Source organism: Anguilla anguilla, chromosome 16 (genome assembly GCF_013347855.1).
Source record: "Anguilla anguilla isolate fAngAng1 chromosome 16, fAngAng1.pri, whole genome shotgun sequence".
NCBI lineage: Eukaryota > Metazoa > Chordata > Actinopteri > Anguilliformes > Anguillidae > Anguilla > Anguilla anguilla.
The window spans coordinates 2,697,027-2,713,717 of NC_049216.1; the positions used below are offsets into that span (position 1 = coordinate 2,697,027).

Genomic DNA, 16,691 nt, shown 5'->3' on the forward strand with positions numbered 1-16,691 from the left:
GAATACGGGGATGTTGTTTTCGTGCACAGGCCTCTTTATATGTTTTACTCCAAAAAGGTGGTTTATTTTACTCCTGTTATTATCAGATGTTGCCAGTTTATGCGGGCTTCGTGCCTTATCTATGACACAAGAGGACTAGGAAGAATGCAGCAAACTCCACGCTCTCAGAACCACATATACACACATATACACATACGCAGATCTGCACAACCATCACACACACACACACAATGGCCTTATGCCTGACGTCCAATCAGCTAATCTCAAATCAGCCTTCTCGAGAACAATGCTCATCAACATGCCACAAGGCACTTGATAGCACAAAAATGCTCTTCAACGTGCCACAAGGCACTTGATAGCACAAACCCAGGAATGACACCGCTGTTTCGCACTAGCTTTTCAAAACACAGTGATATTCACAACATGTCCTGTCCATGCTGTTCCTTTACAAAATGATTTAGGAGTCACCTCTAAAATTGGTTCAAGGATTATCGACTCTAGTGAGCGTGGCCAGTTTAATAAAAATGATACTCACCCTCTCGTTGATGCTCATTGATCCAATTCAGAAGATATTTCCAAATCCCATCCTCATCCCCAAACTGTTAGGACCCAGCTTCGTCTCGTGGAATCAAAGTCAGGACGATGCAGGAAATCACTAAGACAACAAACACTTTACTGAAGAAAGTAAAAGTTTATTGTAATCATACTGGCCAGCGGGAATGTCACTGAAACACAACACAAGTTTGCGGTACAGCAACCCGCCCCACACTGGTCTTATGGTCTGGTTTAAATTCCCTCTGGGGCCTTGACTGGGTATGCGTGTCCATCCTATCTGCAAGGAATCTCTTTGTTCCCTAATGGCATCTGTTTTGTCCATAAACAACCTATTCCCTTAATGTTGCCTGATACCATATGGCATCACTACTTGCAGAGAGGAGAAACACTCCGAACCCATCACCCCTCCTACCATAAACAAGTATCAGAAGTTTAAGACCTTTAAAATTTGGGGAGAAATTCCAATCCAAATGTTCATTTTTTCTATTCATTTGTATTGGATTACATATAAGGTTTGTAGTGGGATTATTCAAAAGTGGTACAGTGAAATTTCACGAAAATGGGTAGGACATAGAGCAGGACCCCATCTGTTATGAACATGTGTCAAAACTTTGAGACCTTATAAATTTGGGGAGAAATGCCTATTTTAATTTTTTCAATTAGCACATAGTTTGGAGTGGGATTATTTGAAAATGCTTCAGGAATATTTCACCAAAATCAGGTCACTACTACTTCAGGACCTCTTCTGTCATAATTAAGTGTCAAAAGTTTGAGACCTTTAAATTTTGAGGAGAATTTGCCATGCCTTATGATCATTTTTAAATAGGATTTTATTACTGTATTTGTTTATATAGACAGTTTGGAGTGTTATTTCGTACGGTGCAGTGATATTTCATCCACATCATTTCACATGTACATTAGTTCCTGTTCTCTCATACATAAGCCGCGTTTCCACCAAAATTACCCGGAACTTTTAGTCCCAGGAACTACTTTTCAAGGAACTAAAAGGTTCCTTCAGCCCACGGTTGTCTGCGTTTCCAGCGTGGTCTAAAGTCCCGCGAAGATTAGGCAAATTAGCCCACTGACGTATGAAAAAACGACGTTGTCGTTGGTCCATCTGTCCTATGATTTCTTCTGTAACCCCATACTACCACCGAAGTAGCCTACATTATTTTCTAATAACCGGGACAGCCCAGAGGGGTTTATTCCACTTATATACAACGGGTTACCAACAATGATTATATATGGTTACTTTTGTATTTTTTTTTAATTTTTATCGATTTAATCACCTGGAATTGAAATATTCTTCTGCAGCCGTTTGGGCTTATTTTACCGTTGTCAAGCAAAACTGTCGTTGGTAGTTGAACTTGGACCGTTGTTATGCAACAAGTAGGATATAACAGGCCAATAGTAAGATTGTAACTGTTTTATATATCCTCTCAAACACATTCATTATGTTTTTATGCGAACATTCGCTTTCATGTCTTGACATCCGAAGCGACCGAATGCATTCACATATATATATATATATATATATATATAACTGGCAACAACAGGAGAAAACATGCACATGTTGTAAACAATTTACTGTTTGATTACTTTCTCATCGTCAATTCCATATCGCAAATCGCAAAATGACAAGAATAGAACGAAAACTCGGACTTGCGTGAAAATTTAAATTAGTAGTGGTACAGCCACCGTTTGCTTTCCTTCAAAGTTACTGCTAGCCGAGCAGCGAAGTGTGCCCTCCAGATGCGAACCATGCACCATAAATTAGTCCATAGTCTTCCTGGTCTTTTTGTGGAATTGAAGAATGGCAGAGTAAAATTACGGCAGTCTGAAAAAGCTAACGGGACGATTACTAGAATTAACCTGTTATTTTACCCTGACAAAAAGTGCGGAAGGTAATTTCCAGTTTGCTTTTACTGTATCACCAATGTGAATTACGCAGAACTACCGCATACCTCACATAACTATATCAAACGTTTTGAGTCAATTACAACGGGCTAACAAAGAAAATCCGGGAGAAAATATTCAGCAACCGAATTAATCCGTTTGAATGTTTTGGTATGTAATATGCTGTCCCAGCACGAATTATTTTTATATAAAAGAATTATAAAATGAATATTAAAGCAAGAAAAGAACAGAAGAGCACACGTTATAATTCCAAGACGTTGGCAGGCTATAACCAAAACTAGGCTACTGCGCCGCATAACATACAAGTTTGATTTGAAGTTATTATGAAAATAAATTGGTTTGCAGCTGCATATTTTTAAACATGGCGGCGGAAAACAAACACAAAAAAATGCTGCGAGTACTTGACCAATCAGAAATGTTCAGCGCTGCAAGCTCCACCCAAAAGGTTCCTGTACTTTCGGAAAGTACTACCCCCCGAGCAGGAACTTTTTGGGGGGTAAAATAAAGCCCCCGGAACTAAATTTAGACCCTAGTTCCTGCGGTGGAAACGCACTGAGTTCCTCAAAAGGTTCCTAGTTCCGGGGTAAAGTTCCTGCGGTGGAAACGCGGCTATACAGTACGTGATGCAATGGTGAGACCATTAGATTTTGAGGAGAAAACAAAATGCATGACACTTATCTGATCTTTCCATATTACAGCTTTAAAAAGATGTGAGAACAGAACATAATTTAAAAAAATAATTTCACATTACCACCGTTGTTCAATTTCTCTCAAGCCGTAGCTCACTTTTAGAAGCACATTATAACCTTTGCAAACATGTAAGGAAGACTGTGAAAACATTCAATCATATAACACAACTGATTTACGGTGGACTGGAATTTTCGAATCGGGAGCTAACTTCAGTGTTGTTTTCTTGTAGTTCTCTTCATTTTTGGGAAAAGAAAAAAGCATATTGCTTTCTCTGCATCCGGAGAAGGGTCAATGCTTAGGCATTTTCAATTTAGCTTGCCTCACCTGCACAGAAGTGGCAAGAGCATTATTTACATAGGTCACATGCCGTGATCGCCCTGTTAGGGACAGAAGAGCTTGGACACAGGGAGAAGCGGGTATTTCAAATAACTCCAGAGTTTTATTTTCAATAGTGAGAGAGAGCATATTCAAACACGATGAAAAAAACATGAAAAACCTTCGCCCGTCACCCTCATGTGATCTGGACAAAAACAATAAGCTAAAATAACAAAGACAAAATAAATGAAATTATACAAGCGCTTTTCAGCCTTTTCTCCGGTCTGTATGTGCTCTCTCTCACCGTCGTGGGGAATCCCAGTCTCAGACGCCTACTGTGGAAAGAAGCACACTTCTAAATCCTGGACTGATTTGTAAGATCATCCAGGTGTGTGTCTGCTTATCCAGTAGGCGTGGTCCTCTAATTGCCCTGAATTCCTCCCGCAAAACGAGCCCTGCCGCATCATATTTCATGTAGAAAGACTTTCTTGTTGAAAATGGCACCTGACCTAGCTAGCAGTCTTAGCTTGAATAGGAGCCGAGGCATTTTGGATTATAGAAACTCTTACATACAGTTCAGGCCAAAGGTTTACATACACCTAGGCTAAAGACATTCAAACTCTATTTTTCACAGCTGTACACATTTCATGTTACCATACACTTCCCATGTTAAGTCAATTAGGGAATCTACTTTATTTCCATAAGAGGTCATTTCAGAATAATAGCTAAGAGACAGATTTATTTCAGCTTTTATGTACTATATCAGATTTTCAGTGGGTCAAATGTTTTACATACACTTTGTTAGTATTTGGTGGCATTGCCTTTTAATTGCTTAACTTGAATCAAATGCTTGGGGTAGCCTACCACAAGCTTCTCACAGTACTTTGCCTGAATTTATGCCCATTCCTCCTGACAGAACTGGTGTAACTCAGTCAGGTTTGTGGGCCTCCTTGCTCAGACACGCTTTTTCAGTTCAGTCCACAAATTTACTATGGGATTCAGGTCAGAGCTTTGTGATGCCCACTCCAATACTTTCACTTTGTTGTTTTTAAGCCATTTTATTACAACTTTGGAGGTATGCTTAGGATCATTGTCCTGCTGGAAGACCCAGTTGCGACAAAATTTTCTAGCTGATGTCTTGAGCTGTTGCTTCAGTATTTCTAGATAATCCTCCTTCCTCATGATACCATCTATTTTCTGAAGTGCACCAGTCCTTTTTCCAGCAAAACACCCCCACAACATGATGCTGCCACCCCCATGCTTCACAGTTGGGATGGTGTTCTTCGGATTAAAAGCCTCACCCTTTTCCTCCATACTTAGCGCTGATCATTATGGCCAAACAGTTCAAGTTTTGTTTCATCTGACCAGAGAACACTCCTCCAAAAGGCTAGGTCTTCATCCTGGTGATCACCTGCGAACTTAATTCTGGCTTTTTTATGCCAGTCTTGGAGTAGGGGCTTCTTCCTTGCACAACAGCCTTTCAGGCTATGGCGATGTAGGATTCTCTTAATGGTGGATGTAGATACTTTGGTACCTGATGCCTCCAACTCCTTCACCAGTTCCTTTGTTGTTGTCTTGTGGTTCAGTTAAATCTTTCGGACCAAAGTTTGTTCAGTCCTGGCAGTTAATTTGTGCCTCTTTCCTGAATGATGCAGTGTCTGTGTGGTCCCAAGATTTTTATATTTGCATACAATTGATTGTACAGATGCTCGTGGTACCTTCAGTTGTTTGGAAATTGCTCCTATCGAGGAACCGGACTTGTGGAGGTCCACAATTTGTCTTCTCAGTTCTTGCCTGAGTGGCTTGGATTTTCCCATGGTATCAAGGGCAAAAAGGCAGTGGCTCTAAAGGTAGGCCCTTGAATACAGCCACAGGTGCCAAATAACTCCCAAGTAACTCATAATTATGACAATTGGCTAATCAGAAGCTTCTAAAAAGTCATGACATCAATTTCTGGAATCTTCCAGACTGTTTAAAGTGACAATGAACTTGGTGTATGTGAACTTTTGACCCTCTGGATTTCGGATATAGTGAATTAAAGCTGAAATAAATCTGTCTCTAATCCATTGTTTTAAAATGCCTTCTGATGTAAACAAAGTAGATACCCTAATTGACTTGCCAAAAGAAATGTATGGTAACATGACATGTGCAGAGTTGCGGAAAACTGAGTTTGAATATCATTAGCCTGGGTGTATGTAAACTTTTGGCCTCAACTGTAGATCTCTATATCTTCGTATCTGGCTGTCTGTCTGGCTAGAGCTTCTGTCAGGATTGGCAGGGTTGATGAACTGCCCTCAGGCTGTCCTCTTATGATGACAAGGAAGGAAGCGTCGTTATTTTGATCAAGCAACTCAACGTTTGCTTAACTTTATTAATTATTCAGCTAGCGATTGCGACATTAGCCACTTAGGGCGCTAACTACATAGTTAAGTACCCATTTGTTTAAAGATCTAAATGCTCCATAGCACTTCTGTCAATCTACCAGCAGTAGACAGCCAGGTGTCATATAAATGGACTATTTTATATGCGTGTTCATACGCAGGGCAGTAAAGTAAACAAACCAATATAGTGCAGTGTCACTTGTCAGTCTCTTACATTAGTCATGTCTCACGGGTAACCTCTGTACATACAATGATGAATCCCAGTTTGTGTCAATAAACGTTAAATAAATGAAACAACCATCATCCTCATTCATCCAACAAATACTACAACAGGAAGTCTAGCAACTGCTAATGGGTTGGTTATCGACTAGCCAGCAAGCGATAGGTTCTTAATCAGATGAGTTCTTAACTAGGCCAGCTAATGTTATCTAGTTCTTGGTGTGCTAAGTGGCTGAATAATGAATTAAAAGCTAAGCAAATGTTCCAAATGTTTGAGCACTGGATCAAAATAATGACATGTTCATTTCCCAATGTTAGTTGCTAAGAGTAGCTTTAGGCAGTGCAAAATGGAGCTTTAGATCGTGGACGACACGTGTGCACTTCAGCGTGACTACACATTTCTCGCAGGAATCGTAGCCAGTTGACTGTTAACTTCACTGCAGTGGTGATCGGACTTACACGAAGCAAGGGCTAGTGTGATGTTAGCCTTTATTAATCGCAATTCTATGAGGCCGTATGATGTAGCTAGCACATCTGTTTACTGTTACTTGTTCAATGGAATGTTCAAAGTAAAGCTGATCGATTAGTCTAGCCAGCTGACATCTTTATATTTAAAGCCAAGTTCACAGTAAAACACAAGCAGGTCGAATCGCAAAACTGATCATTCCAGGAAGCAACTGGTAGTTCAACATCCAAACTCCTCAAAAATCCCCATCTTCAACTGACTCCCATACAAATTTCTCACAATTTCCCCCCGTACCTCCTTTTAAAATCCCCCATCTGTCATTGACCCAAACACATTTTTATTGTAATACTTCCCCAAATAATGTTTTTAATCCCCTACATTTAGGGGAATGTTCCCCAGTCTGGCAACCCAGTCATCAACCCTGCTACCCCGACAGCTGTATAGCTATCGATGCTAGGCATATGTATTAATATTTGCTCCTGTGCACAAATTGCTGAGCATAAGATATAGCTAGCAAGCGACAGTTTGTGACAGAGGAATGACTGCGAGTAGGCTATTCACAGTAGTCTAGCTAGCTGTCCCTCTCTAACTAACACATACACATGAGTAAATAAACACATTATGTATTTATGTACTGTGTGTGACAGAAGACTTACTGAGTGTCGCAAGGCTATACGTATTCAGAATGGTCTAACTAGCCCTCGCTAACCAATATAAATGCATATTATCTAAGTATTTATTATGTGTGTGTCAGAGGAATGGAGTGTAGGCTATATGTATTCACAATAGTCTAACAGCTAACATCTTTTATCTTTATTAAAATTTTTTACATTTTTTTTTGCGAGGGAACGCAATAATATTTTAAAAAATGTTCTCACCCATGTCTCTTCAGGGGCTAAGTACGTACTAAAATATTTATGTGGATATGTAAATACATATTTTGGGTTTGGCGGTGAATGGATCTGCTTCACGTATTAGTGCACGCACCAGGGTGCATTACCCTATCTAACAGGGAGTACTATACATCTCCCCTACTAAACAGGAGGAATACCAGTAAACCCCCCAGTATCTAGGAGCAGATCCAAACAGTAGGTGATGATGGGGTGGTGGAGGGTGAGTGCAGTTCTGAGCAGCAGCAGTGAAGCAGGCAAAAGCAGCGCAGGCAAGCAGCAGCACTGAGAGGTCTGATTGGTGGTTTAATAAGGCACTCCATTGGTGATGTGTGCCTGTGATTGGATGGGTAAGAGAAGAGTGTTGTGTGTATGCAATTGGATGATTGTGGAAACGCACGAGTATGCGGTTAATGGAGCCAACCGATTGGTCAGCTGCGATTTTTGAGTTTCCTGACAGAACTTGCTTTGTGCATTCTGTGCGTACCACTCATTCATTTCTAACTCTGATGTGTGTACAAGAGAGAAACTATGCAAATGGTTCAGTACACATTGTGTAAAACAGATTCTTCTGGATAGAGCTGCTGTAAGACGATGAGTTTAACTGGAAGCTCTGTCTCCATGTGCTGTGAGTTTGAGCTGCAGTAAGAGGATGAGTTTAACTGGAAGCTCTGTATCCATGTGCTGTGAGTTAGAGCTGCAGTAAGAGGATGAGTTTACTGGAAGCTGTGTGATGAGTTTAACTGGAAGCTGTGTCTCCATGTTTTGTTCACAGGATCCAGCAGTCACTGAAGTCCAGCTCTTTCGAAGAGAAGAGTTCAGATAAATTATCTTCCGCAAAAAAGGTATGAGATCTTTTTTAATTTGTTATGTGTTTTCTTTGTGCAGTAAATCCATTTGAGTATATATAATGCCTATATAATTTAGTGCAAGGATAATGTTTACATGTGCCTGACATTGCCCTTAACATTAATAACATATTGCACTTTTTTATATTATTCATGACCATCTAAAGTGGAATATCATATGAACACAATAAACCAGCTTTTTACTTAAACATTTTTAAAAAATGCAATAAAAAATGCTCTATTTTAATGATCTTAGTGCATGGTCTAAAGTGCATGGTACAAGTGCATTTAGGTTTTGTCCAATCCCACTTATACTCATTTAACAGTGGATTATTTGAGCGCAATGTAAGGCACAAGGTTCCAATGGGCTGATCCTACTGTCTTAATTTATAGGTGTGTCCTGGGCATAAACATGTGATGAACCAATCAGCATATCATCTCACATTCCTTATAAAAGCCACCTGCACTTGCACCTTGGTGGATTGATAATATAATGGTGGATTTTAAAAGTCTTAGAAAAAACAGATTTACCTCTGTCATAAAAGACCTGTTTCTGTGCAAGTCCATTAAAATTCGTAGATCTGACCATCATGCTCAGTGAATCCCGCAGAACATATCTGAAAATAAATCATAAAAAGGTGATTTAAAATGTCGAAATAAATGCAGTATTCGCTGGGCAATGTTGTGGATTTTTTAAATCAAATGAACCATTCTGTCTGCATAACAGGCTATAGATGAAGCAGCTCTTCTGCCAGCTGATTCCTCCTCGCCTGTGCTGCTGGGGTATCTCGGTTCATTAATATGCATCAGCACATACAGTTCAGCATCACGCCTTCTAAAGTCCTATGTGTCCTCATTTATGTCTGAGACATCCATGACTTTGGCAACGTTATGCAACACACAACACACCACAAAGAATATTCAGGCCTTCTGAGGGCTGTATTGTAAAGTTCCACCTGACTTATGCAAACATCTGAAGTGCATTTTCAGAATTCCAAACGTCCTCTCTATTGGGCTACAGTGCATGGTTTTGTGAGTTTTCGATTGAATGACTACTCACGCACTCTATTATATTATCTTCAGCCATGTCTTTAACGGATAGCCATTGTCCCCTAACAGCCACCCCTCCCGGAGGGGGATTCCCCTAGAAGACTGCAGGAATGACAGAGTTGGTCAATATAAAGGAGTCATGTCTTTATCCAGGATAATTTGCAAATACATTTCTAACCTTACATGTAGCATCGCAAAACTTCAATGTTACTGTTTGCATGTATTATGGCCCATTTTATTTGTCATGTGTTCATTTATTATTGTGATGCAGCACACCACTTCATGTGTTTATTTCACACTGATACAGATCACCTCTTCATGTGTTTATTTCACACTGATACAGCACACCTCTTCATGTGCTTATTTCACACTGATACAGCACACCACTTCATGTGTTTATTTCACACTGATACAGATCACCTCTTCATGTGTTTATTTCACACTGATACAGCACACCTCTTCATGTGTTTATTTCACACTGATACAGATCACCTCTTCATGTGTTTATTTCACACTGATACAGCACACCTCTTCATGTGTTTATTTCTCACACTGATACAGCACACCTCTTCATGTGTTTATTTCACACTGATACAGCACACCTCTTCATGTGTTTATTTCACACACTGTTACAGCACACCTCTTCATGTGTTTATTTCACACTGATACAGCACACCTCTTCATGTGTTTATTTCACACACTGTTACAACACACCTCTTCATGTGTTTATTTCACACTGATACAGCACACCTCTTCATGTGTTTATTTCACACTGATACAGAACACCTCTTCATGTGTTTATTTCACACTGATACAGCACACCTCTTCATGTGTTTATTTCACACTGATACAGCACACCTCTTCATGTGTTTATTTCACACTAATACAGCACACCTCTTCATGTGTTTATTTCACACTGATACAGCACACCTCTTCATGTGTTTATTTCACACTGATACAACACACTGCTTCATGTGTTTATTTCACACACTGATACAGAACACCTCTTCATGTGTTTATTTCACACTGATATGGCATACCTCTTCATGTGTTTATTTCACACTGATACAACACACCGCTTCATGTGTTTATGTCACACACTGATACAACACACCGCTTCATGTGTTTATTTCACACACTGATACGGCACACCTCTTCATGTGTTTATTTCACACTGATACAACACACCGCTTCATGTGTTTATTTCACACACTGATACAGCACACCTCTTCATGTGTTTATTTCACACTGATACAGCACACCTCTTCATGTGTTTATTTCACACACTGTTACAACACAACTCTTCATGTGTTTATTTCACACTGTTACAACACACCTCTTCATGTGTTTATTTCACACTGATACAACACACCGCTTCATGTGTTTATTTCACACACTGATACAGCACACCTCTTCATGTGTTCATTTCACACTGATACGGCACACCTTTTCATGTGTTTATTTCACACTGATACAGCACACCTCTTCATGTGTTTATTTCACACTGATACAGCACACCTCTTCATGTGTTTGTTTCAGTCTCTCCTGCGCACTCTGATGAAGCTGAAGGATGAAAAGCTGAAACTGTTCCAGAGCCATCTGAGTCAGGATTGCCCTGAATGCTGTCTTGAAGATCAGAGTCTGCCTGAAGATCCTACTTGGCTGGATAAGTTTATGAAGTTTATTAATGAATTGTTTGACAGTCATGAAGCTGATGATTACCCAGAATGCATTGAGAGAATGTACATAGTTGAGAAGATGCTGGAGACCTGTGGTAGTGAGAGGTCTCTGAAGATCACACTCGACATCTTGAGGAACATGAAGCAGAAGGATCTCGCTAATTCACTGGAAAGAGATGAGCGCAGTAAGATCTTTCTTTCATTGCTACTGTGTGTCAATTAGAATTTTGAAGTTTAGATAGCAAATCTAACAGTGATCAATGTTCTGATTTACAGCATCTACACTTTCATAATACTGTTTTACATTGACAATATTAGATACTTTATATAAAAGGCCAATAACATTTTACATTTAAATTTATTAAAATATTGCCTCAAGCTGTGATTACAATGACAAGCAAATGAACAAGATTAAATGTCCCTGAGGGGGGGGGGTTTAAAGGCAGAATCTTGTGCTCAAATACCAGTAACTAGACCATTGTCCCATTAGACAGACTGCCCTGAGTTTGTGTCCAGGAATCAAACTCAGCAGTCAGTATAAAAGTATTAGATTATGAGGACTTCCGGGTGTCTCACACTGTAAAGAAGCTCGTTCCAAAAGCAAAAGCATGACCCTGCAACGAGGTTTCCTTGTCGGAGGCAGTTGGTTGGGAACTTGGAATCGAAAAAGCGCTCCTTTTCATCATAATGAAAAAAATACCCATTAGTGTTAATTTGGTCGAAAACGATAATAGCGAGAGTGACAGTGACACTGATGCTGCTGTCAGCAAGAAATTCTATTTCAATGATGGAAGGTATGTAATACTGTGAGAGAGGTGTGTAATGCTGTGTGAGAGGTGTGTAACACACTGTGAGAGAGGTGTGTAATGCTGTGTTAGGTGTGTAACATACTGTTATAAGCATATAACACTGATATGTGTGAAATATTGTGAAGACAGAATGCATTAATACTTTTATTGGCTGTTTTTTCTTAAAATCTGTTATTGAGTGGGAAATGTTTATCACATTTTTTAAATTATTATTTCTCATATTTCCTCTCTTCAGATGAATCCATAAAAAGAGCCCAGCAGGCACTGAAAACTCATCTGAAGAGGAAGTTTGAATGCATATTTGAAGGTTTAGCAAAGCAGACAACCCTCCTCAATGAGATCTATACAGAGCTCTACATCACAGAGGGAGGAAGTGGGGAGGTCAATGATGAACACGAAGTCAGACAGATTGAGACAGCATCTAAGAGACGAACCACACAGGAGACTGCAATCCTCTGCAATGACATCTTTAAGCCTTTACCTGGACAAGGGAAACCTATCAAAACTGTGCTTACAAAGGGCATCGCTGGCATTGGGAAAACTGTCTCTGTGCAGAAGTTCATTCTGGACTGGGCAGAAGGAAAAGCCAATCAGGACATTGATTTCATCTTCACTCTTCCTTTTCGAGATCTGAACTTGAAGAAGGAAAGAGAATTCAGTCTGATGCAGCTTCTGCAGCACTACTTTCCACAGCTGAAAGAGATCAAAAGTGTTGATGGTGAAGTCAACACCTTCAAAGTCAAAGTTGTATTTATCTTTGATGGACTGGATGAGTGTCGACTTCCTCTAAATTTCCAAAGTAATAAGTACTGCTCCGATATAACAGAGTCATCATCAGTGGATGTGCTGCTGACCAACCTCATTAAGGGGAATCTGCTTCCCTCTGCTCTCCTCTGGATCACCTCCCGACCAGCAGCAGCCAGTCAGATCCCTCCTGAGTGCGTCCACCAGGTGACAGAGGTACGAGGGTTCAATGACCCGCAGAAAGAGGAGTACTTCAGGAAGAAAATCAGAGATGAGAACCAGGCCAGCAGAATTATTTCACACATGAAGTCATCCAGGAGCCTCTACATCATGTGTCACATACCAGTCTTCTGCTGGATTTCTGCTACTGTTCTGGAGACAATGTTGGGTAAAACAGAGAGTGGAGATCTGCCCAAAACGCTGACTGAAATGTACACACGCTTTCTGCTTATTCAGACTAAGGTGAAGAATCAGAAATATCATGGCACTGATGAGACAGACACAAAGATGTTAGCATCAGATACAGAAATCATCCTGAAACTGGGGAAGCTGGCTTTTCTACAGATGGAAAAGGGCAATCTGATACTCTATGAAGAGGACCTGAGAGAGAGTGGCATTGATGTCAGTGAAGCTTCAGTGTACTCTGGGGTGTGCACAGAGATCTTTAAGGAGGAGTGTGGGTTGCACCAGGAGAAGGTCTACTGCTTTGTGCATCTGAGCATTCAGGAGTATATGGCTGCCTTGTTTGCATTGCAATCATGTGTAAATGAGAACAGAAATGTACTCAGAGCAGAAGAATCAAAACCTCACAGTGACAGAGTGCAGCTGTCTGAGTTACACAAGAGTGCAGTGGATCAGGCCTTATTGAGTAGGAATGGACACCTGGACCTTTTCCTCCGATTCCTTCTTGGCCTCTCTCTGGACTCCATTCAGACTCTCTTAGGAGGACTACTGACACAGACAGGAAGCAGATCAGAGAGCATTAAGAAAACAGTCCAGTACATTAAGGACAGGATCAGACAGGAATCTTCAGCAGAGAGGATCATCAATCTGTTCCACTGTCTTAATGAACTGAATGACAGCTCTCTAGTGCAGGAAATCCAGAATTCCCTGAGATCAGGAAAACTTTCTGATAAAGAGCTGAAACCAGACCAATGTTCAGCTCTGGCCTTTGTGTTACTGATGTCAGAGGAGATCCTGGATGAGTTTGACTTGAAGACATACAACACATCAGCAGAAGGTCATCAGAGACTGGTACCAGTAGTCAGGAACTGCAGGAAGGCCATGTGAGTATTATGTCATTAATAATGTAGATGAGTGACCACATATTTTCCCACTTTTTAATTCTGGTCAGAATAAAGTGCAATAAAATTTCTGGGCAACAGAAAATTTGGTTAAAAAACGATTTATGAATCAAGATGTTTTAACTTGTGCCCTCATTTAATGCCTTGTATCCAGAACATAAGCAGCATCAAATGCAAAACCTCAGCACTTACCATATATTTTATTTTATTTACTATTACTATTTACTGATTTGATACATTTACAAATTATTTGCAAAGATAGTATTTGTGAAATAAATAAGGAGTTTATTGATATCAGAGTGATCTGATGGATTAACCTTGTCAGAACATACAATTCATTCATATTAAAATGAAGAGAAGCTATACGGTTACAGTATTAAGAAAAGGTGCCCTATTTTGGTGACAGCACAAGCACAAACACACCTGGAATTGCTTGTCATATTTTTCACTTTCACCAGGGTTGTTAGTTTTATGGTCTGCAGTTAATCTGCTTGTGTCTCTGCCAGCTGCCTCCTGTTCCTGGCCAGTCTGGGAATATTCTCCCTGTGGAACTGTTCATGGGAACAGAACCGTTTATTACAGCTTTTAAAACTGGCATATGAACAGAAAATACACTGTTTTGTTTAAATATTAACACAAAATTTAATCAAAACTATTCAGTTTCATCTTCATTGGTTTGTAGAAGTCCTCATAATGGTTGTAATAGTTCATAGTGTTGGGCAGAGAAAATTCTCCCCTTAGAATAACCAGGCATGACAAGGTATATCCATATAAGAAATAGGATTTATTTCTGCAGAAAGAGTCCAGTACCTACACGCAACAAAATGGATAAGCACGAACTGAAGAAAGCAGGGGCAGTTGATACTTGGTTAATACATAAGCATGATTTTCATTTGAAAATGATTGGCTGTGACTAGTCATACAGCATAAATACTGGATAAGCACATGGTGACCTCTTAGTCTAAAGCGTTACATAAACAAGCTTTAAATCAGAAATAATTAAATCAGAAATAATAGTTTGGTCTTTATCTATCAGTTGCTTTCAGAGTCCTGGGCAGCATGGTGTCATAGCCGGTTTCTCCCTGGCAGGATGGCAGGGGGAGGATAAGGAGGAATGCCAAGCTCACCAGTTTGGACTTTTACAAATGTATAAGACAGAGAGAAAGAAAACACACAGTCACACACAAACACACGTACATGCATTATTTCTAACTTATTCTTGTCCCTGGGAGGTCTGGTGCCTGGAGACGGAGGGGCCCTGCTGCAAGGTCTAGGAATTTAGTGTTGTATAGACTTCTAGTTATGCTAGAGAACACTCTCCTCCCTTCAGTTGAGATGATCACAACACACTTGCTGTTCAGCCATGGTGAAATTAGCATTTGGCTGTGTTTCCCAAAGGGACAGAAATGGGGTGATCTGATTGGCAATAAAGAAACCAAACCCAACCACACCCACAGTCAATTTATTCTGATCGAACCAGCCTCTTTTACAACTGTGCCACAGTTGTGCTAGTGCCTGGAGTCAATAAATTACTGAAATACCCAAATTCACCAGCGCCTTGCATTGCTGCTAGTGTTTGACAGTTGTGCCTTGACTGCGAAAATAGGGCCCAATTAAACATCTAATTTAATAACAGGCTCAATTACATGAACAAAAATTATACAGTCCTGGAAACGAAGTAGAAGATAATCATGAAAGAAATGAATGAAAGACAAAACGAAACCACAGCTTGTCTCTCCCACATTAAATCCGATCAAAGCCAAAGACGCACAGCTGAGAAGCTAGACAAAGCTGAGACACAAGACCAAAGGCTCATGTTTGATTAACAAGTCAACACTTGATAGCCTGTATTCAATGAACATTTGTCCTTAACTTGGACTTGGACTAGTAAATGCACTTCACACCTTTTCTTCACAAACTCAGTTTGGTGAATTAATTCAAGTTATTGCTGTAATTGCCAAACTATTTGTGAAGAAAAAACATGCCTTGCTTTTAATTGTAAGTTTTAATTATGAGAACAAATGTTGTTTGAATCCCTGCCATGTGTTTGAAAGAAGGGGGTTCCTCTTCTCTTCCTGGTCTATGCATAATTAATTACTGATTAGAAGAGAACAAAGGAGAGACTTATCTATACCCCTTTTTATATTTTACTTTCTTAAAATCCACTTGATAGGATAACACTTCTTTTCAATGTCATGATTAAAATAGTTAAGTTTGGTTTGGGAGGGATACGTTTGGTTATGAATTAAATGTTTGTGTTTCTATGTTGGGAGGCTAGGGCAGGCAGTAAATACACCATGTTACAAGGCCAGTAGTACCACCCTGGTCTCTGCTTTATTCTGGTATAGGCTGACCCAGAATCTCCAGCATAGTGCTTGTAGATAGAATGAAAATATGAAGGTAGAGGAATTGTAGTATATAATTGGGTGCCAGAATGAGGTCTTCTCAGGGAACTGTTAAAGTCACCTCTGCCCCCAGTGCCTGTTCTTGAATTAATTCTATGGCTCATCTCAGGCCAAAGCCTGACCTGTACAGGGATTCTGAAGTTTCCTGGAGCCCAGAACAATGGCTGAATGGTGTCTCCTTGGGCAGTGCCATCAAATGTATTAATCAATATCAATAAAATAAACTCAAAGGTATCATTAACAGGAGTTCCCACAGACCTTTGGAATACCTTGTTTCTCTACCTGGTCATATGTAACACCAGAAGAACGGACACACAGCTAGTTATATGTGAACAGATAACTTCCTTGTGTTTCTGGTTCTAAAGTAGGGATGCACCGTTATTTCGGTCACCGAAAATGTTCGGCCGAAAATAGCAAAA

The 16,691-nt window shown here is 40.0% G+C and overlaps 1 protein-coding gene across 1 annotated transcript in view; it reads left to right on the forward strand.

Annotated features, from left to right (window-relative positions):
- The window catches only part of LOC118215099 (protein NLRC3-like), a 162,173-nt gene extending 148,320 nt beyond the window's left edge, over nt 1-13,853 (forward strand). The window contains exons 7-9 of the mRNA XM_035395536.1: nt 8,209-8,278; nt 10,871-11,195; nt 12,055-13,853. Of these exons, the coding sequence (XP_035251427.1) occupies nt 8,209-8,278; nt 10,871-11,195; nt 12,055-13,853 (2,194 nt within the window). The remainder of the gene's footprint in view (nt 1-8,208; nt 8,279-10,870; nt 11,196-12,054) is intronic.
- The last annotated feature ends 2,838 nt before the right edge of the window (nt 13,854-16,691 follow it).